Source organism: Gopherus evgoodei, chromosome 2 (assembly GCF_007399415.2).
Source record: "Gopherus evgoodei ecotype Sinaloan lineage chromosome 2, rGopEvg1_v1.p, whole genome shotgun sequence".
Classification (NCBI taxonomy): domain Eukaryota; kingdom Metazoa; phylum Chordata; order Testudines; family Testudinidae; genus Gopherus; species Gopherus evgoodei.
The window spans coordinates 188,161,701-188,179,000 of NC_044323.1; the positions used below are offsets into that span (position 1 = coordinate 188,161,701).

General features: G+C 38.8%; 1 protein-coding gene across 1 annotated transcript in view; it reads right to left on the minus strand.

Moving 5' to 3' along the window:
- The window catches only part of GPLD1 (glycosylphosphatidylinositol specific phospholipase D1), a 49,705-nt gene that overhangs the window by 23,329 nt on the left and 9,076 nt on the right, over positions 1-17,300 (minus strand). The window contains exons 2-7 of the mRNA XM_030549437.1: positions 12,678-12,733; positions 10,083-10,161; positions 4,481-4,578; positions 1,577-1,687; positions 1,299-1,347; positions 479-533 (exon numbers count right to left, since the gene is read on the minus strand). Coding sequence (XP_030405297.1) covers positions 479-533; positions 1,299-1,347; positions 1,577-1,687; positions 4,481-4,578; positions 10,083-10,161; positions 12,678-12,733 — 448 coding nt within the window. The remainder of the gene's footprint in view (positions 1-478; positions 534-1,298; positions 1,348-1,576; positions 1,688-4,480; positions 4,579-10,082; positions 10,162-12,677; positions 12,734-17,300) is intronic.

The following is a 17,300-nucleotide window of genomic DNA, read 5'->3' on the forward strand; positions in this document are numbered from 1 at the left end:
ACAATCACAAATTTTTATTTCTACAAAAACTAGTAAGAATTTGTATAAAAACACCAAAAAATTGCTAAATTAAACAGAGGTATCCCCTATAAAGATATTGCCATTGAGTTATATAAAGAACGGCCAGGACTTTCCAGCAAACTATTTTTGTAGTTGTTGGTTTCCTGTGTGACCAGTGTGAATATCTTCATCTGTGTGTGTCAGTTTTCTCATGTGTAAAATGGGAATACTACTACTTCCTTTCTCCCTCCCCTTTGGCTGCTCTTCAGGGCAGGGACTATCTCTTGCTCTGTGTGTGTACTGTGCCTAGCACAATGACTTTCTGATCTCAGGGGGCCACTTGGTGCTACAATAATACAAACAAATAGTATTGTATTAGAACATCCTGAAATTATCATCTACACTGTGTTATGTGTGCAGCAAAAATTAATGAGAGTATTTCTTCAAAACATTGACAGCTTAAGCACAATGCTCTTACCAGTCTGCTTTCAGGTAACTAAAATCAAGCTCAAACTGGCTCAATACGTCACCTCCTACATTTAGAGAGAGGGGTTAAAAATCAGCTTTACTATATTAGCACAAAACATCAATTTTTTTTTAAAAGGTATCTATCACTGGGCCTTGGCAGTACTCCATATGGCTCCTGTGCGTGTTAATATTGTAGAGTTCCATTTCAGGTATGTAAATATTTCTGACTTGGAATATGTTGGTGGTACACTTGAAAGAGAGAAAGCGGATAAGCATTCTGCATTTCCAGAACATGATAAAAGCATTATCATATTTAAAGTCAGAGCAGTGACTCAGTTTAACTTTGAAGTCCTCCTGCTTACATTTTGGCTTTAAGTAGGAATGGCAGGTTCTGCAGCCTATCTTCTGAGAGATGCACAGCAGCTGCAGCACCAGGGTGAGAGGGCAAAGGTGATTTTATGCAGAATCTGGCAATCCAGAATCTGTTGCCAAGGGGAGCCAAAATGACAGGGAGGGAGAAGTGGCACTACTTTAATTTACAACATCTGCATTGCAGCCCAGACTCTACATAGTGATGAACAGTTTAGCAATCACCCTTCCCATTCCCAGCCACCATCCACATGGGTCATACACCAGGGTTTGCGGGGTGGTGGAAGGGAGACAGGACAGGGTCCTTGTGGCTCATTTCTGACTCCTATACAGCATCAGATCAGCATACGGGGGGTGGGGGGAAGGGGCAGAATCATCCCCATAATTTGACTATGCACTACACTGGTATTCACAAAGGGACTGGGACCTCATTGGTTCATATCAGTAAAAATAAAAATTACCAAAATCACCAGTATGATGAGCATCTGAGTATGAGCCATGAAAATCAATCTGGAGAAAAAAGAATATTTTGTGTATAAAACCAATTACAATAAGCCAATTTTGATCATCCTTTGGTACAAACAGAAAAGAACAAGTAAAGTGACACTACAGTGCGTGTAAGTCTTTCCAAGGTCAGAGACCTAGATTTTTCCCCTGGGTTAAAAGCCTATTTGTAAATACAAGTTATCAATACCAATATCTACAGGTATGATTAACCAACAAAATGATGTACACTTACTTCTCCCATAGTCCTTAGAAATCCTTGATCAATGCCCAAGCTATGCCAGCTCACATCTGCCACCATATGTGAGGCAATTCCAAACAGGAATGCCACCAGTTTCTCTGTAGCCTAAACAACAAGAATATGCACGTAGTAATGCCCAATCACTTTACTACAGCCCCACTATCTTTAAAAAAAGTTATTAGCATTTCATCTGCTTAGTGCATTTAATAAGGATACAATTCAGCAACCCTTTCTCACTAAGGGCTCTATATTGCAAGGTGCTGAGAACTTTCGCCCAGATCCTCAAAGGTATTTAGGTGCATAACTCTCATTGATTTCATTGGCAGTTAGGAGCCTAAATACCTTCAAGGATCTGGGATCTTTGTTCCTGATCCTGCAAAGCATTTAGTTACATGCCTAACATTAAGTACTGTATTAGTTCCAAGACTATGGAGTTACATGCTTGACTTTATTGACGTCAGTCGGCCTACTCATCTGCTTTGAGTTAAGCATATCAGTGCTATGCTGGATCAGGGACAGAATATTTGGCACGATGGCAACCTTCAAGACTGAGCCCACTTAGCCATAGTTATGCTAGTAGTGTCAAAGACAAAACAATGGCGTACCTGTGCAAGCACTACTTAACATAAAGGTAGAAGAATAAAGCACTGAATAATTTCAGAGGGATTCCTTTGTCACTTAGGAATAGATATATCCACTTGTAATACAATATGATATGAAGTCCCACCTTATGTCTAATTAGAAGTTTATTTCAAACTTTCATAGGCAAAAAGTTGTGACGTTATTTGTGAACACACTCCTCAGCAGTGTTGGTTGAGTTTCTTCAGGAATCAGTGGTCTTTCCTAAACCATGATCACTTTTAGAGATTTTCCCCCTCAACAACTTTACAGCTCATAAAAGTTAAACAGTCCACATGAACAGTACTGTTCAGAGCCAGGGAAAATGCTGGCAGCCTCTGCGCAAGCTCTTCTCAAACCTCCGAGGTTTAGGAATGCACTTCAGAGCTGACCTATAAAATGCCTTACATTGCTATTGCAATTACTGGATTCTCCTGAGTAAAGGCTGGCAAAATTTTACAAAACTGGCAAACTCTCCAGGGTGCAAGGACTAGGATATGACCCCCAAGGATATGATCCAGTTGTGGCTGGAAAAAAACAACAACCCTGACTATGACGCGTGGCCAGAAAGGGTTAAACATCCTGCAAAATAAATTACTCAAATTCAACCCTTAAAGACATGTGGGAGATAACGTTTGTGTTTTTGTTTATTTACATATGTATGGACAGTGGTCAACAATGTAATCAGCAGCCCGTGTCTATGCTGTATTCTGATAATTCAAAGATAAAAAGAACATCCTAGCATTTAAATGAAGTGTAAACAGGGGAGAGCTCTGTATTCATCTCTCTTTGAAATGTATAGCAAATCATCAGTGAATGGTGGAGGAACAGGCGATTGTCTTATGTTAATTCATATAGCTAAGTACCGATGATGGACCGACTTCAAAGACGCCCTGATTACCTATTGTTCCCCAAAGGACTCCAACTTGTCAAAGAAGACCTGAAATTGTATAAAAGTTCCTTGGGTCCTGATCTTTTTTATCTGAGATCTGTTTAAGCTTCATCTGGTGAAGTTTGAGTTGCAGGATGAGATCCCAGTTAAGCTGGTACACCCTGGATATGATATTGGACATTGAATTATAACCTATGAACTAAATTTTAAAGAAACTCTTTGCAGCTACAAAGCTCACCATCTTTGCTATTTATCTGAACCTCAAGAATTGAACTCATGTCTGTATGTATATTGATCTTTTAACCATACTCTCTCCCTTTTCTTTTTAAATAAATTTTAGTTTAGTTAATAAGAATTGTCTGTAGCATGTATTTGGGCAAGATCTAGAATATTCATTAACCTGGGAGGTAATGTTTCTGATCCTTTGGGATTGGTAATACCTTTTCTTTTATATGATGAAATAAGATTTTAGAAATCTTAATCATATTTAACATGGGTACCTGGATGGAGGCCTGAGGCTGGGTTACTTTAAGAAAACTGTGTTGTTGGTATCTGGGCAACCAGTGAGGTAATAAAGAAACTGTTTTGTGCTGGCTTGGTAAATCTAAGTATTAAAAATATCCACCAGCTTTGGGGATTATCTGCCCCATCCTTTGCTGTTTACCCTAACTGAGTGACCTCAGCTGGCCCCCATTGGGACCCCCGTCACACTGAAATCTGAGAGTTCTATCCCGAGATCATGAGTGAGACTTAATTTTACTTTGAAATTGCTGTCAGCCCCAGGCAACCAGGTTCCAACTGACAGCCTGGGAAGTGGGAAAGGGGACCCCACTGCAGCCTCACCAGGCCTGGGGAGGGCAAAGAATCCTAAAAGGAGCAGAGGTGAGGCTGGAGAGCTGAAATATCGCCTGGAGGAAGCTGGAGGGGTGAGGTGAGGAAAGTGGGGCTTGATGGGGCTGTACTGATGGTCGGTTCTGAGCAGATGGGAGTGAGTGCTGGGAGGATGAACTGAGGGTGGTGGTGGTTGAGGGGATGGGGCACTGAACTGATGGGATGGTGATGACAGAACTGACGGGGGTTTACGGAACAGGATTAATTGCTGGACAGGAGACGAGCAGATGTGGGGGTGAGAGTATTTGTAATGGGGCCAAATCACCTTATCTAGTACATGTCGGAGAGTGGGCAACATGCACATACCCTGGGGATGGGCAGGGGAATTCAAATATCAAGAGACTAACCTAAAAAACATAATTTATTTTTTAATCTTGTGATTTTTGGGGGTCTGTCTCATGACTTTTGATCTCTTGAAGTTGGCAATAATGTTTGGTTGAAAAAGGTGGTTGATGGAGGCTTTATGAAGTCCATGCAAATTCAAGGGGTTTTCCTACCTCCTCCCAAGGCTGAGGATACTTCTTCCTGATGTAATGGATACTAGTGTTGAGAAATGGTGCCCAGTGAGTGTCTTCAGAAATATAATGAAATATTCCTGCAACATCAAAAAACAAAATTATACCTTGATTTGAACTGCTCCACACGTTATATTTCTGCTCAATTGCACATTCAAAGAATGTTACTTTTGAAACATTTTATTGTACCAAGAGTCATTGAAAAGCATTTGTGCATATTTTATATTGTCAAAACAGATACTACATTTACCTGCCGTATTTTTCATGGAAACATGTGAAAGCCTTATTCCAACCCCCCACCCCCGCCCTCATGGTTTATGAGTAAGTGAGGTACAGAAAAGTATATTACACCTTAAGGGAAGAAGTCTAGCAGAGTGAAGAGAGAGGCTGGTGGCCAAATGAATGCACCGGATTTTATGGTAAGACAAGCTAGTGGGAAATCCAGGCAAATCAAAATCCCATGCTTCAGGGCATGAGCTGACTGCCACAGGGGTCTGGAAGGAAACGGCCATCATCTCTGTGTACAAGATTGCAAAACTGATTAGGTATACAGGTCTGTTGCATCTTACACTGGAGTTATGTTCCACAGTCAGCGCATAAAGTAAAAATCACGTATAGTCAAAATGAACCTTGAAAATCCCTTAAATCACCCATAAAGTACAGTTTTGTATATATAACCCTGTACAGTACTATGTATTGTATACAGCAATGTACAGTACAGTATAAAATAAAGACTACATATGCAAAATATAATTTTACAGTATTTTAATAACATAACAGAGAGATGGAAGAATGAAAGAATACAAAATGAAAACAGTAGAGTACAGTGCAGTACTGTAAACCTGAACAGTCACCAGTCATCCTGGATATTCTTGCTAGTCTTGTACTGTACACACTCCAATGATTAGTCTTCCTTTTCCCCTGGCAACACTGTAATTGAGTCGACAGGGGTTGATGTCGATCCAGGAGACGATGGACCAGGCTTGGGTGATGGAGAGCGAGTCGTAGATGAAGTGGTTGGCTCTGGGTCAGCTTGAGAAGTTGATTGTGTGGGCTCTGCTTCTGCTGGTTGTTTTTTCTTTAAAAACACAGTGATTGGCAACTGTCGCTGTTGTCTCTTGAGCTCCTCAAACATTTCTTGGTTCAAATCATCCGTAATACTACATGTGATTTTGAGGCTTCATTCCATAGAAGGATTATATTCAGAAATTAAATCATTCAAGTGTTTTGCTGCTTGGAACACTTCAGAAAATTTATGAAGATTCCAAGTTGCTGGCTCTTCCTGTTCATCATCATCTTCATCCTCTGTAGACAATTTTATCAGTTCCTTTAACTCTTCGTTAGTCAATGTTTCTCTATGGCCCTCAATTAATTCCTCAATTTCTTCCTTGAGGATGTCGACGAAGCCATCACCACCCACTTGCCTGGCCACCTGAACAATGAGTTTCACTTCTTTGTCAATGGTCAGGAAACCCTTAAAATCACTCACACAGTCTTCCCATAGGTTTCACCAACATACATTGACTGTTTCAGGCTTGATTGCATCCACTGCCTGTTTAATATAAGTGATGCAACCAGCAATGTTGAAGGACTTCCAACTCTCCATCACATTAACATTGGGATCAGCATCCATAGCGGTAAGGATCCTTGAGAATGTAAGCCTCGTGTATGTGGCCATGAAACAGCTAATCAAAATCCCATGCTTGGTCGAGAGGTTGGAGGATGAAGGTGGTATTGGGGGGGAGAAAGATGACTTCAATATTGTTATGCACAAACCGGAGTGCCGCAGGGTGGCCAGGAGCATTGTTTACGATCAGCAACACTTTAAAGTCAAGTCATTTCTCTTCAAGGTACTGCTTGACCTCCAGAATGAAACACTTGTGGAACCAATCCAGAAATACTACTGCCATCACCCAAGCCTTTTAATTTGATTGCCAGAACACAGGCAGGAGATTTTTGTTCTTGCCTTTTAGGGCACAGGGATTTGCAGCCCTGTAGAGCAAGCCCGACTTTATTAAATGCCCAGCTGCATTGCCACAAAGCAACACAGTTACGAGGTCTTTAGCTGCTTTGAAGCCAGGGCTTTGTCTTTCTGATTTCGAAATGTAAGTGCGGGTGGGCATTTTTTTCCAGAAGAGCCTGTCCGAGACCAATGTAGGTTCGAGTAAGGATTTGATTGAGTGAGGAAAATCAAAACAAAAACAGATTGTAATTCAAAACCAACTGTTTGTTTATTAATGGGGAATGAGTTGCAACTTGGGCTGGGGAGGAGCACTTTTACCAACTAACAACACTATCAGAACAAGAATATACACACAACCTGTAACAATCTATTTACATTCAACAACAAAAAACCAAGCAGTCTATAATCAACTGCTCGCTAAAAATCAGAACAGATACACAAAACTAAGTAAATTGTGCGCACATTAACCGAATATTGTAAAATACAACAATTAACCAAAATAGCAATCAATACAACAATTCAACTTTTATATACTATATACACAGCTTGGTATCAAATAAGGGAGGGAAAAAGGAAAAAGGCTAAACAAAACAGAGTATTTACAGCACGCTCCAGGCGCAGCTGACCAGCAGTACAGACACCAAGGGTATGACGAATTGATGGGAAAATAATCCAAAAAAGAAAGCAAATCGACACAACCCGAGCCTACTAAATCTGGAAGAGACCCTGGCTGAAAGGGTGATCAGGCCTTTCAGCTAGCCTGCGGATACTCCTGCAGATTCTGGCACTGGTATTTTGCACATGGCACTAGTCTGACCCTTAGATGACCAGGGAAAAAGAGTGGGAATAGGCACACGGCACTATAATGTTGCACACCGCACTATGGTGTTGCACATGGTACCAATGTGACCTTTTGACCGACAATTGGCCAAACAGACGCCGTGTTTGAGCATAGGCTTTAGGGCTGCGACAGAGCCCAGTCTCGTCAGCATTAAAAACTTGTTCTGGAAGATAGCGTCTTTCCTCTATGATTTTCTTTAATTGTTCGGGGTAGGCTTTTGTTGCCTCCTCATTGTCAGATGCAGCTTCACCAGTAGTCAGCATGTTTTTGAGGTTGAAGCGGTTCCTAAAACTGTTAAGCCAACCTTGGCTGGCTTTGAATTCCTTCTTATCAGAAGGCTGTCCCTCTTTGGCGGGAGGTTTGAACAGCGCATAGATGCTAAGAGCCTGTTCTTGCAACATGTTGCCATTGATAGGTACACATTTACGGTTCATGTCTTCCAGCCTTAAGTTTAATGCCTTTTCAGTCTTCACTAAAGTCTTATCACGCACTTAGCTCGTCACCTTAGCAGTTACTGGAGCACTTGATGCCACGGCTTGACGAATTTCTCTCTCTCGAATCTTGATGGCCCGGATGCTAGATTCGTTGTTGCCATATTTACGCACCACATTGGCGATGGACATACTATCTCTCAATAAGTCCAACACAGCCAGTTTTTCATCCAGCATTGGAACACATCGCTGTTTCTTCGGCTGAACACCAGATGAAGTAGGTGGCTTGCGTTTCGGGGCCATGTTATATGAAAAATACATACTGTACAGTATCTTTAAACAGTACGGGTACAGTAGAATCTCACTCAGGGCGGTGAGATGTGCACAGTATGAGAGACACAGGGGGACTGAGTATTGTAGTGGGAACAGCAGATTCACTTCTCCCATCTCACACTCACTCTGGGGCATACGCACTATTTAAACTGTTGGGTTTTTTTGTTTGTTTTTTTTGCTAACCCTCCAGGGTTATTACAGGGGAGAACCTTATCACAGGCCTAAAGATATGCTGTTGCTGTCAAGTCTCCCAAAAAATATTTTAGTGGGAACAGCAGATTCGCATCTCACGCTGGTGGAATCGCCCACCCTTTTTTTTTCCCCTAACCGCGTAAAGCTGAAATCGTGCATGTTAAATGCGCGTAAGATGTGACAGACCTGTATTATCAGTTTGTGTGGGGAGATTAGGTCTTCGTTTGAAGTATCAGTAGGGTGACCAGATAGCAAGTGTGAAAAATAGAGACAGAGGGTGGGGGGTAATAGGAGCCTATATAAGAAAAAGCCCCAAATATCAGGACTGTCCCTATAAAATCAGGACATCTGGTCACCCTAAGTATCAATCTCTGGCCTCACTTTGACTTGGACAATTCAGATCTGGCCTCATCTAATAGTGAGCCAGGAGAGCAAATTCTGTGTGTCGATGTAATGCTCTGGGAGTTAATTTTACAGTGCCTAGTAGTGTAACTTTGAATTCTATCCAAGTGCAGCTCTTTTATTGGGGGAGAAAGAGAGCAAATAGATTTTCTAGAATCCAGAAAGAAGATGGATGAAAAGAACATGATTTTATGTATAAATGGTAACAAAATTGACAGGGTCTTATAGATGATTTCACTGCCCACTATTTTCCTTTTCCTTTTAAGGGGAGATGAATTGGAAACATGGGAAGACTTAGCTATTGGTACCAACAATGCCAGTTGTAGTAGTAATTTTTTTATATGGACTTTCGTTCTCTAAAAAAAAGGATTAAGATTCAAATTTATTTCAAATAGGCCCCCAAACAGTCATGAGATAAGCTATGTCTACACTGCAGCTGCGCCACTGTAGAGTTTCTGGTGAAGACACTGGAAGTCAACTGAACAGAGCTCTTCTGTTGGCTTAACTTCACCTCTGTGAGAGGTGGCAGCTATGTTGGCAGAAGAAGTTCTCCAGTTGGCATAGCACTGTCCATGCTGGTGCTTAGGTTGGTGTAATTTACATCTCTCAGGGGTGTGGATTATTCACTCTCCCCTAAGTTATACTGATGTGTAGACCTAACTTAAGAGAAGACTGGTATGTGTCTGTGACAGGGTGCTGAGTGAGAAGCACTTAATCAGCCCCTGCCACTCCAGCCCCACTCTAGGGGAATGGATTGGGACTGGCTGGATAGCCCTGCATCTGCCTGGTAACGGGCAGCATCTTCCAGCCTCATTAGCCAGGGCTATAAAGGCTGAGAGGAAACCAGAGGAGTGTGGGGGGAAGAGAAAGACCAGGCACAGAGGGAGCTGGGAACCGTCTGGTCTGTTACTGGCCAGGCCTGCCCTTGGCAAAGTTGGCTGCGAAACTCATACATAGGTGGAAAGTTGTGGCAGGAAAACAACTGTAAATCAAGAACACTGGTGTTGCATCAAGCTGAAGCATTCCTGACTGATTGGAGAGGGCAATGGGCCAAAACTAGACAGGCCCAGGCATGCACCTTACTACAGTGTCTCTCCCCCAACTTCTGCCACCATTTTCAGCTCACCTTCCCTTTTGTGCCCCATTACGCCAGGAGAACTTTAGAGGCCACACATGCCCAAAAAGTCAGTAGAATCTGTGAATTTTAAGAGCTGATTCTTTCAGAGGATTGTGTCTGAGGAACCCCTTGCTCAAACAACCCCAAATGTGGATTGCTATCCCCATCCAAAGCTCCAGGAAGCCACAAAATTTCAAAGCAATCCGAGTAACTATGCAGATTTTAGAGCATTTAGAAATCTATCTTTAAACAGAAATTGTTCTTAACCTTAACTACAGCTCCACTATAATAAATCCTCTTCTTACCATTCCGGCAGATAACAGGATAAAAGGCATCAGGATAAAGGCTCCCAGCCTGAAATGCATCCTGGTGGTTTAGTAACAACTGGGAGAGGAAAGGATGAGGGAACAAGAAATCCGAATACAATTAATGACAACAGAAAAAGGTTATAGTGAACACTTAAGGTGCAATGAGTCAAAGAGAACATTTACACTTCAGCAAGATATTGCCAAAGTAAAACTAATAGTCAAATACATTACTTCAGTTTACAAGATTAGGGATGAGGCAGGAAAAAAAAAGAGTCTAAACTAATTGGTTTATATTGTAGTGATTTCAAAAACAAACACATAAAACAAAACAAAAATTTTCACATTATATAACAAAAAATAAAATATTGGACAGACACTTAAGTAAAACCAATACTCTGAGAAAAGACCAAATAATATAAATAGGTCTGTTAATTAATCACAGTTAATTCACATGATTAACTCAAAAAAATTAAATTGTGATTAAAATATTAATCGTGATTAATCGCACTGTTAAACAATAGAATACTAATGGAAATTTATTAACTATTTTGGGACTTTTTCTACATTTTCAAATATATTGATTTCTATTACAACACAGAATATAAAGTGCTCACTTTATATTATTTTTATTACAAATATTTGCACTGTAAAAATGATAAAAGAAATAGTATTTTTCAATTCACCTCATACAAGTACTGTAGTGCAATCAGTTTATCGTGAAACTTACAAATGTAGATTTTTTTTTGTTACATAACTGCACTCAGAAAGAAAAATAATCTAAAACTTTAGAGCCTGCAAGTTCACTCAGTCTCACTTCTTGTTCAGCCAATCGCTCAGACAAAGAAGTCTGTTTACAATTTGCAGGCAATATTGCTGCCTGCTTCTTGTTTACAATGTCACCTGAAAGCAAGAACAGGCATTTGCATGGCACTTTTGTAGCCAGCATCACAAGATATTTATGTGCCAGATGCGCTAAAAATTCATATGTCACTTCATGCTTCAGTCACCACTCCAGGGGACATGTGTCCATGCTGATGATGGGTTCTGCTTGATAACAATCCAAATCAGTACAGACTGATGCATGTTCATTGTCATCATCTGAGTCAGATGCCACCAGCAGGCCGATTTTCTTTTTGGGTGGTTCTGTTTTTTTACAGTGCAAATATTTGTAATAAAAATAAATAAAAGCAAGCACTGTATATTTTGCATTGTGTTGTTACTGAAATCAATATATTTGAAAATGTAGAAAACATCAAAAAATATTTAAATAAATGGTATTGTATTATTGTTTAACCGTGCGATTATTTTTTTTAATTGCTTGACAACCCTAAATGTTATAATAACATTTATATTGCACTGAAGGATACCAAAAGCACTTTAAATGCACTACAGTAAAAGCTGTGTTATCCGACACTGTTATCAATCAGAAAGCTCTATTAACCGGCATTACTGATATCTACCAATACAAATCTTCAATCTAGTAAGTGAAACTAGTATACTGCTCAGGAGGTTATGCAATTGCACATTCTGCACTCTACTCTTATGCAAAAGAGGCAGAAGACAAGTAAACAAGCTGATATCAGGGATTTATTCAAAAAAGCAGTTTCCAGAGTGTGTCATAGGGTTATTACAGATTCAGCCCAACCTTCTACATCTACAATGATAACTGATGTTGATAATGATGACCCTGATGCACTGCAAGATCGTGAAGTGCCTTCTGAGTCATCAGAGAAAGATTAAATTATGTCAGTATAGTTTTAGTGCTAAGTGTATTTTTAGTGATCTGGGTGTATGTCATGTGCAGGCCATAGTGATATGTAGTGTCATAAGATAACCTACTGTATAGAAAACTTTACTTGAATGCACCTAAGTGCTTCAAGAAACCAACCACTCTGTAGTGCAGTACTACTACTACTGGATTGGTGAGTACCTGTTTACTATTTTCTACTTTATTCATTTTATTGTATTCTAATTCTTTGAAAATTGGTATTCCATTGGTAAGTATAACTCTTAGTTAACAGGAGGTGCCAGTTAATCAAAAATTCCAACTTCCCCAACATGCCAGATAACAAAGCTTTTACTGTATATACAAGTATGTATGCACACATTTAATGTGATTACTCAGACATACTTAAAGAGAAGCACATGCTTAAAGTGTTTTTCTGGCTGCGGTAAGGCTCTAGGAGTGTGCTATAATTACACGAACCTTTTCTCTAATCTGAAGTGATATTACATGTGGCTGATGAAAACACAAACTTAACTCTTGTTTGTTATTTGTTTTTGTTGTTAAATCTCCATTCCAGGAGTCATTGATTAATTCCTCCAGACATCTACCTCAAGAGGAATGCTAATTAATTTAAGACAGTTGCAAGAATACAAGCAGAAAAAATTCTGTACAACTACACAGTGTATACCTAATGGTAGTTATTATGTATTTATTTTCGGTTGCGTGCAGCATAGGCAAAGCACTTTCCACACAGAAAAGGCGTGAATCTGATGAGCTCACTGTCTGAAGATTGACAAATAGACAAAAAGTGGGCAGAGGAAATTGTCACAACATATATGCAATTAAGCAATAATATACTTCCTTACCTTTCTATATTTAACATTCCCCTCATGTTTACTGAAAAATTCCAGAGCTCGGTGTGCTGAAAAACAACATATAATATTAAAAACTAACTTAAAAGTATTGTGGCTAGGCCCAGCTTTAGTTAGAAGTACTGTCAAAATGTAGGTTTCAGAGTAGCAGCTGAGTTAGTCTGTATCCGCAAAGAGAACAGGAGTACTTGTGGCATCTTAGAGACTAACACATTTATTTGAGCATAAGCTTTCGTGGGCTACAGCCCACTTCATCGGATGTATAGAATGGAAAGAAGTGGGCTGTAGCCCACAAAAGCTTGTGCTCAAATAAATGTGTTAGTTTCTAAGGATCCACAAGTACTCCTGTTCTTTTTGTCAAAATGTAGGTGCTAGAATGAATTGAAGTGTATTTATAATACAACCGGCATTGGCATACAGAACCTCATTCCTCTTGACATTTCCCATGTGGTAAATGACATGTTCTCTACTCATAGCAAATGGTACTCGGTTTTAATAAATATTTCTTTGATGCTTTTGGTCACAGATTGAGACCTTGTTCTCCTTGGCTCTCCAGTTCCCAGAAACCACAAGCTGCATTGGCCAGCCTAGTACCATAACGCAACAAAGGGTCTCCTTACATCCTAGCCCAGACTATCACAATTAAGGAATGGAATGCTCATTCACACAGCTTTGATATGGTATGTTCCACAAAATTCTAGGTACCACTAGATAGGCTACTTGGAATTTGAGTTTGAAAGTAATTCTTGTAATTTTAATTAATTCTTATTATAGATATACCATTTAAGTTTATTTGTTCCCCTAAGGTATTGGATCAGATATAACCTGTGACCCATTGTTAATGTTTAACTACTTGATTAATTTTTACCATACATGAAAAACAAAAATCTGCAGTCAGCAAAGTAAAGACAGCGTTTACTCACTGATCAGTTAGGCATGCACATTGCCAAGCAGTACTTACTAGGCAAGCATCACACTATAGAATAAAATAAATGGACATCACTATTTTAAAGTGAAATATTGTACAAACTTTGATTACATTTGACTTGTGTTAATGTGATAATCCCTGGAGACAATTTATTTACATATATTCTCTCTGTAAAATGATTTGGTTCAAACTGCAAACCCACCAGCTATTCAATTCTTGCTATGAAGACTGGTTTCATTTTGACTATTAATGTAAAACTATAGTATACAAAGCACCCACAGATACTTTAGGGAACAATCTCTCATCAGCAAGGGAGTAGACAAGATGACTTAATAGGCCCTTCCAACTTCTTAGTTCTATATTTTAAACAAAGAAGAGATATAATTTCCAGTGCTGGAATTCTTGGATTGGCAATTTATTTCTTCTATTCCTCCATAAACATGATTAATCAAATATATTGATTCTTCAAATTGTTCTATGCAAACAGATCTTTACAATGGTAGAGCCCCAGGAATGGACTTCAATGGAGATCCACTCAGATGTATATGTTTGTCCATGCACATCTTTTTGTATGGCCGAGCAAGCAGAGTGCAAGGAAGCATTGCTACCTGCACCAAATTTAGTCAACATTTTGACTACATAATTAATTTTAAAGTCCTTTGAGAAATGTGAACATGAAAGATGTTATATGAAATCAAATTCTATTCCATTTCTGCCAGGTTTGTTTTCTAGAATGTGTAACTCATGGATCTGTAAACTAGAAATGGCTTAGGAAATGAAATGTCTTTACCTGCATTAGCACTGGATATCTTTATTAACTATGGTATGGGTCCAGTCCTGCCACCACTTCAGTGAATGGCAGAACTCCAATTTGCTTCAGTGATAACAGGCTTGACATCAGTGGGAGAAAGATTGGGTCCAATGAGTGGTATTTTCAGACAAAATTGTGACCCAGTAGCGAATTATAAGGAACATTACTCAGGTAATCATGATCAATAGGTTAAATAAATGTAGCCTTTTTTTAATTTGGAAAATATATCAATTTTGTCCTTGATTAGAACGAGTGGATTAATTTGGATAAATCTGTCAAATTTTGTCTCTGAATTTTCTGCAAGCAGATTGGAATTATCTCAGTTTTGTTATTTCAAGTTACTGACAGAGGACCAGATTCTGCCATCCTTATTCACAGTAAGCACCTTAACCCTACATCCTGCAAAGATGTATGCACCTACTTAACTTTACGCACTATGAGTTGTCCTATTAATTTCAATGGTACTACTCATGGTGTACAAAGTTAAGCATCTGCATATGTCTTTGCAGGATCCAGCCTACAGTACTACACACTATAAGAGGGCACAATCTGGACCTGAATAAATTCTGTGCATAATCTTAGTCTGTAACTTGTTCACAATTGCAAATATTTGAAATTTGAAAGTTTGATTGGCCAAAGGCCACATGCTATGTTTTTATTCCATATTTGGTTAAGATGAATACTAAGAGTGAGGATTTCTGGTGCAAGTACTCACAAATAATGAATTAAAAATTTGTTGTGAGCGAACATTCTGCAATATTCACTTAAAATTCACTGTTTCCATTAATATTCTTGCCAGTAAACCCATTTGGTAGAATATTTACAGAAAGCAGATGCAATAAAATGAATTTATTTAAAAATTTAAACAAAAATATTTATAATTCCTCTTCCCTGCCCTCCACTCCAGTTTGCCCCATCTCTCCTTGATTCTGTGTTGCATAATGTTATTTGGCATTAGCTTAACTGGATATTTACCTACCTCAAATAAAAGTACAACAGAGATTTTGGCACTTTTATTTTTATATGACAAATTCAGCATCATACTTCACTACCTATTTTACAAACAAGTTAATATACAGTGCTTTGAAAATGTACAGTATTATTAAAAACAATTTGAACAGAGAAAGCTGATATAATTAAGACACTCATGTAGCAACAAAGAACATTCAGAAATATAAATAAGCCATAAATTATTTCCGAGAAAATCAGTTGTAATTTAAATATCCCATATTCTGTGATCAGAAAGATGATAGCATTGGTGAAGTTAAGCATTAGGCTAATTCTTCTCTTCTTTCTGCAAACCAGGCCATTTTTGGATAAGATCCATAGACAAAAATACAAACATTCCAATTACATGATGCACACATTTTAGAAGATAAAAGAATTCACATTGATTTAAACACCCAACATAAAAATAAACAGGAAAACTAGTGCTACAGCACAAGCTCCAGACAGGATATATACTCAGACATTCATATCTGCTATTTAGTCTAAGAAAGATGGAATTTGCATGATCACTGTCCTTCACTTTCCAGTGATCCGATTTTCTATCCAATCCTGGATCCACTTTCCTTTGCAAGCAATTTAAAATATTATGCTAAAATGCATATTTTGTATGTATCTTACCTATTTCAATATGTGTTGAAATACCACACAGCATACATCTTTGGCACAGACTGTAAACTATAATCAGCAGAACAGACCAAACCTTGAAACCATCCATATTGCTAATATACTGGCACATAAATCATGGCTTTTAAAATGCTAGGGGCAGTATTACTGTGACCTTTGAAATGTAGGTTACGGTATATTTCTCTCCTTTCAAGCATGTCACTGACACAGAGGCTAAACTGTCAGTTTATTTGAAATGCCCCCATTTTCCAGTTTGATGTTAATCATTATCAGCACTTATCTTTTACATCAGAGTGGATGTCTTTTATGACCAACGGCAAAAGAAATCTATACTACAGGATCTTTCCCTCCTGAAATCTGTAGCATTTCTAGACTATGGGAGGGTAACGTCTATTACTTATTTTCTTCACATCTGTATTTTAAATAGAGATATCATTGTAAGATAAAAAGGGTCATTCAAAAATATTTGTAGTATGGCATACAGCTGTCTTGTGCGTATAAATCAAATTTTATAGAAGACTAACACAATATTATAAAGTGGTACTTTTTAGCTGAAATCAACATAAGTTACAAGTTTCACGAGGCTTGAGGTGAGAAACCATAGAACTTCTTATCACTCCTCCCACCAACAACTGGCATGTATGTTCCTGTGGTTTAGGTCCCATAACCCAGGAAGTTTGTAAAACTGGTGTTTAGTTTGTTTTCCACTAAGAGTTGAGTGGGCTCTTGTAATACAGCTTGTAAAAGTGTTTGCTGAGTATTTTCAGTTTCTGGTACCTGCATGGAGTCCAATAGGACTGGGGCTCAGGTTTGTCAAAAGTTTCACAAGACTTTGAGCAAAGCTGATCCCATTTTAAAATCTGTCACAAAGAAAAAGTCACTTTGGGCCAGATCTTGCAGAGACTTATATGAATGCTTAACTTTACTCACAAGTGTTTAACAGGACAATGCAGAACATCTCAAGTTAAATCCATGGCATTGGGGCACTAATTAGAGGTTTGGGTGTAATGTTTTGCAAAGCCTTAAGCCAAGATCTTTGCTCCAGCAGCAGCAAACTCATGTGGACTCTGAGGGTAGAGGAGTGTTGCCACCATTGCCAGTATCACAATATTTGATTTGGTTTTTTTGTAAAGCCCGAGCTCCTGGAGTCAGGTGATATAGGTAAAACTCTCAGCTTTTTTTTTTTTTTTTTTTGAAGAGTTAAGGCTTGTCTACAGAGAGCAAAAGCCTAGAATAGCAATTGCTA